Source organism: Lotus japonicus, chromosome 1 (assembly GCF_012489685.1).
Source record: "Lotus japonicus ecotype B-129 chromosome 1, LjGifu_v1.2".
Classification (NCBI taxonomy): Eukaryota; Viridiplantae; Streptophyta; class Magnoliopsida; order Fabales; family Fabaceae; genus Lotus; species Lotus japonicus.
Window position 1 is genome coordinate 69,788,117 of NC_080041.1, and position 4,224 is coordinate 69,792,340.

General features: G+C 34.8%; 1 protein-coding gene across 1 annotated transcript; it reads left to right on the forward strand.

The window, feature by feature from the left end:
• The first annotated feature begins 973 nt into the window (after positions 1-973).
• LOC130744173 (uncharacterized protein At4g00950-like) lies at positions 974-3,675 on the forward strand. Its single transcript, XM_057596367.1, has 2 exons — positions 974-1,660; positions 3,331-3,675. Exons 1-2 carry the CDS (start codon positions 1,139-1,141, stop codon positions 3,421-3,423), a joined length of 615 nt encoding a protein of 204 aa, XP_057452350.1. The 5' UTR covers positions 974-1,138; the 3' UTR covers positions 3,424-3,675.
• The last annotated feature ends 549 nt before the right edge of the window (positions 3,676-4,224 follow it).

The window sequence follows — 4,224 nt, forward strand, 5'->3', positions numbered from 1 at the left end:
TTTTAACTTTCCATTCTTCTCCTTTTCTCTCACCACCTCTTCCCTCACCTGAAACAAATCAGACCCATATTCTGGAAGAACATCAGCAGAAAGAGAATTTTCAGAGTTTTCCACCCAATATGTCATATCTTTTTGGGAAATTTTTCAATATTTCTCCTTCTACCACTAATTCACCACTTTCTTCAAGGCTTGCTCAATTTTTCCAGACCTTTTCTGGGCTATCAATTGCATATGAGGAAGAATACATACATCATCATCAAATACGATTTTGATCCAACCCCATCTACCCTTTACCCACCTTTACATGTATTCTCCATTGCCCATCTTCAATCATGTGGTTTTGGTTCTTAATTTGAGAATTAGGGTTGTATTGTTCTACTTTGTTTATTCTGTCTTGGTTACAGCCTTACAGGGGATTGAGAGATCGAGGGATGAAGAAGAAGCAGCGCCCTCCACGCCCTTATCGCACTGAGACCTTTTTCTTGTTCATCTGCACTGCACTGGAAATTTTGATGGAGGAGATATGGAAAGCTCAGATCTTGAACTAAGATTTGCTCATATTCATAAGGCTCAGCAAAGAAAAAGAGGAACTCGTTGAAGGAATCTGGAATATCAGATGTGGAAGATTTTGTGGATACGAATCTATGAAGGAGGAGATCTGGTCCCGTTGTGCGGTGGTGGTGGTGGCCGATCGGAGGTGAGGAGAGAGGGGCAGAGGAGTGAGAGATGTTGAGGATGGTGGTAGATTGAAATTGGGGTCAAGGACATCTTAGTAAATTTAACATTCAACCAAAATTAATCTCAACCATTTAATTTTAAACTATTATATCTGATGGATATCCTTTAACTGAACCACCATGAGACAGACAACACCCAATATCACCCCCACAAAACCAAATGACCGTAATCCATCACATCTCCTATTCTCCTTGACTTTTCAAATGACCTTAAATTGAACTTGTTGTACAAAACCACAACTCACGTTCTTCCAACCCCCTCCTCTCTTTATATACATAAACTGTTACACATTTCCATCAATCATCATTCATATACTGCCCCTCACCACACTCTACCACCACTGTTCTGCACTTATAGAGAGAGAGAGAAACTGAAGAAGAAGAAGCAGCAACTAACTACAATGATAAGCCCAGTAGTACCAGACAACAACAACAACACTGATCATCATCATCATCATTTCTACAAACCGACAAAGCTCTCATCACGGCCAACCACCTCGCCGGAGCTGAACCGGACGGCGATTTCGGTTCCTTTTATGTGGGAGGAAGCACCGGGGAAGCCTAGGCCCTGCCACACCCGATCGGAGCCCACGGCGGCGGAGGACGGTTTGAAGAGAACTAGAACGCTGGAACTGCCACCGCGGTTGCTGTTTTTGGAGGCGAAGGACGACTGGGCTTCTCCGATGACGGTTTTGGATGGGCCTTATGTGGGCCGTGCCATGTCTTTCTCGTCTTCGTATAGGACTCCCAGGGAGTACTTGAATTCCAATTTTGGGTCTTCTAGGTGGAGTGGTTTCAGGAAGATTAGCAAGGAGGATGAGGGCAGTTTTGACATTTCTGAAAGCTTCACTGCTACTAAGTCTAAGGTGAAGAAGGTTCACAGCTCCATGAGTCTTTCTAAAGTAAAGTCACATTTGTGGTGGGTAAGTAATAAAAATCCATCTACTATCTCTGTTTTTCACTCCTCATTTCTCGAATCAAATCCTCTCAATTGTAAAAAACGACCGCGTTATGTTTCACTATCTCAATTATTGTGAGTTTGTGAAAATTGACGGGGTCAATTTTTTTTTAACAATTGAGAGGATTCAATTCTGACATCTCAATTGATGTTGTATGAACATGTCAAACTATCCTTGAATCACATCTCTCAATTATAAAAAAAAGACTATGTCAAGTTCACTATCTTATCATTAATTTTTATGTGTTTATAACTGATTAAATTAAATCAACAATTATTTGATTGGGAAAATTGATGGGTCAAATTTTTATAAGAGAATTGTAAACTTAGATTGATGTTCTATGAACATGTCAAACATCCATGATCTTGTAGGCATCTCTATTCCTTATTTAGAAATTCCTAACAAGAAATCTCTTTGATCTTCAACTATATTTCTAAAATTGTATGATATGGTACAAATTTTATTTTACAAAATAGGATTTGTTTGTTTTTTCTAAGAATGCATAATCCATTTTTTCTTTTCTATGCATACATATATCATTTGTAATTTTAAAAAGAAACAACTATTGAGAATTTTAGGATCTTATTGGTTACTCTCTTTTAATAGTTGTGTTTTGTGTTAGTGGGGGGTAGACGCATAGATCCCTATACATATATGTAATACCTGCTAGGGCTGCTATGGAAATCTATTACTACTAATTTAATTAATTTCTCACATGGTGATAAGAAATTGGATTTAATATAATTGTGTTTGGTTCAATATATGATATTCTATCCTTTCAAAATCATGGATCCAATGATCATGACAAAATTAAAACATTGTCATTTTGATTTCTATATTATCCTTTGACCAAAAAAAAGTAATTATATATATATATATATATATCTCCAAACCATGGTCCATCACCGTTGCATACTCATTCATTTTCCTTTTTTGTTGCAAAAAGCTATATGGTATTAATGTTTATTATTATGTGACTGATGCATGATGATGCAGAGCAGCTAAAGTGTTAGGTATGCATTATAAGACGCATGTTTTTTCTTAGGCGAAGTTGATGTTGTTTGACTATATATAAATAATTGCTTTATGCATTGATCATATTTTCGAGGTGGACACAACCAAGCTACCAAATTTATACAAAAGTTATACATTCCTTTTATTTTTTGTCAGAAAAGTTGCAATTTGGTTAAAAGAAAAAATGATTTTATATTTTCTGCTAAAATGACACTTATGCAAGTAACGAATATCAAACAACTTTTCATACAGTGAGTCAAGAAATTAAACAAAGTCAAATGGCAGCAACATTTGGGAACCCAAAGCTGGACTTTCACTACCTGGCTACAGAAAACGGCACTAACTGATGTTGTTGCTATGACTTTTTGGTCTAGCGTGGAGATTTTATTAATATTTGAATTTTTTAATTCTTGTCTTCTAAAATAAAATACCTTAAAATAGGCATAACCATATGATAATAAAAAAAGCAGTCTTGTTAGCTCAGTAGATTTTTGTAACTGCACCGTTTGGTAATTTTAAACTAGTTTTCCTTGTAGTGCTAGCTAATAAAGAGGGGGAAAAATATCATTGATTTTGTTAGGTTGAAATCTTATCATGTAACAATAATTTTGTAACTGCAGGCAAGCATTTATGATAGCTTGAAGCAAGTGGTCCCATGGAGGGGCAGGCAAGAAACAAAGAGAAAATGGTCTTCCAAAAACGACACCGTTTGATCTTCTAGACCTTTTCTCATTTCACCGATTATTAAATATAGTGTTTGAGATATGATATGGTATTTAGTATGCAGTAATTAATTTAAACTTCATTTTATATATGTCATGATCGTCTCTCAATAACATAGGGCTAGTGTATATTAATATTATTGACGAGTTTCTGAAAATAGTTTTTGTCATCTCATGTTAAAATTGAGAGTATCTATTCTCACTTTTCTTTTCTTAAAAAAATTCTCACATCTTAATTTTTTATGTCCCTTTTAATCAATATCACTTGTTTATCTTTTTTTTTTCCATCTCTTCCCTATATATAAATAAGAAACATAAAAGGGATGGCAGAATAGAATTATTCAGTATAAAATATCTTTGTTTTTTTGGACAAACAGTACAAAATATCTTTGTAATGACAATTGAACATGTGATTTGTGAAGTTGGTTCTTTTGTTGATTTTTAATAAAATGGACACTTAATAATTTGAAGACAACTATATAAGCTGTGATATATAGCCCACTTGTTGTTAGACCAACAAGATTTATTGGGGGCCCATTTAGCATGCTTATTTTTGTGGAGGTGCGCATATTACGCTCTATTTCAGTGTGTACAAAAAGAGGTTAAAAGTATAGGGAACTAAGTTGACACGTCGAGCTACTTTTTTCTCAAATAAATAAAGAACCAATTGCCTTGCAAAAATGTCAAGTTTCACCAGCTATTGATTATTGTGTATTTAATGATTAAAAAATAAAAAATTAATCAATTGTTGTACAATGAAACTTGACATTGTCAATGTTTCTTTTTAAAATT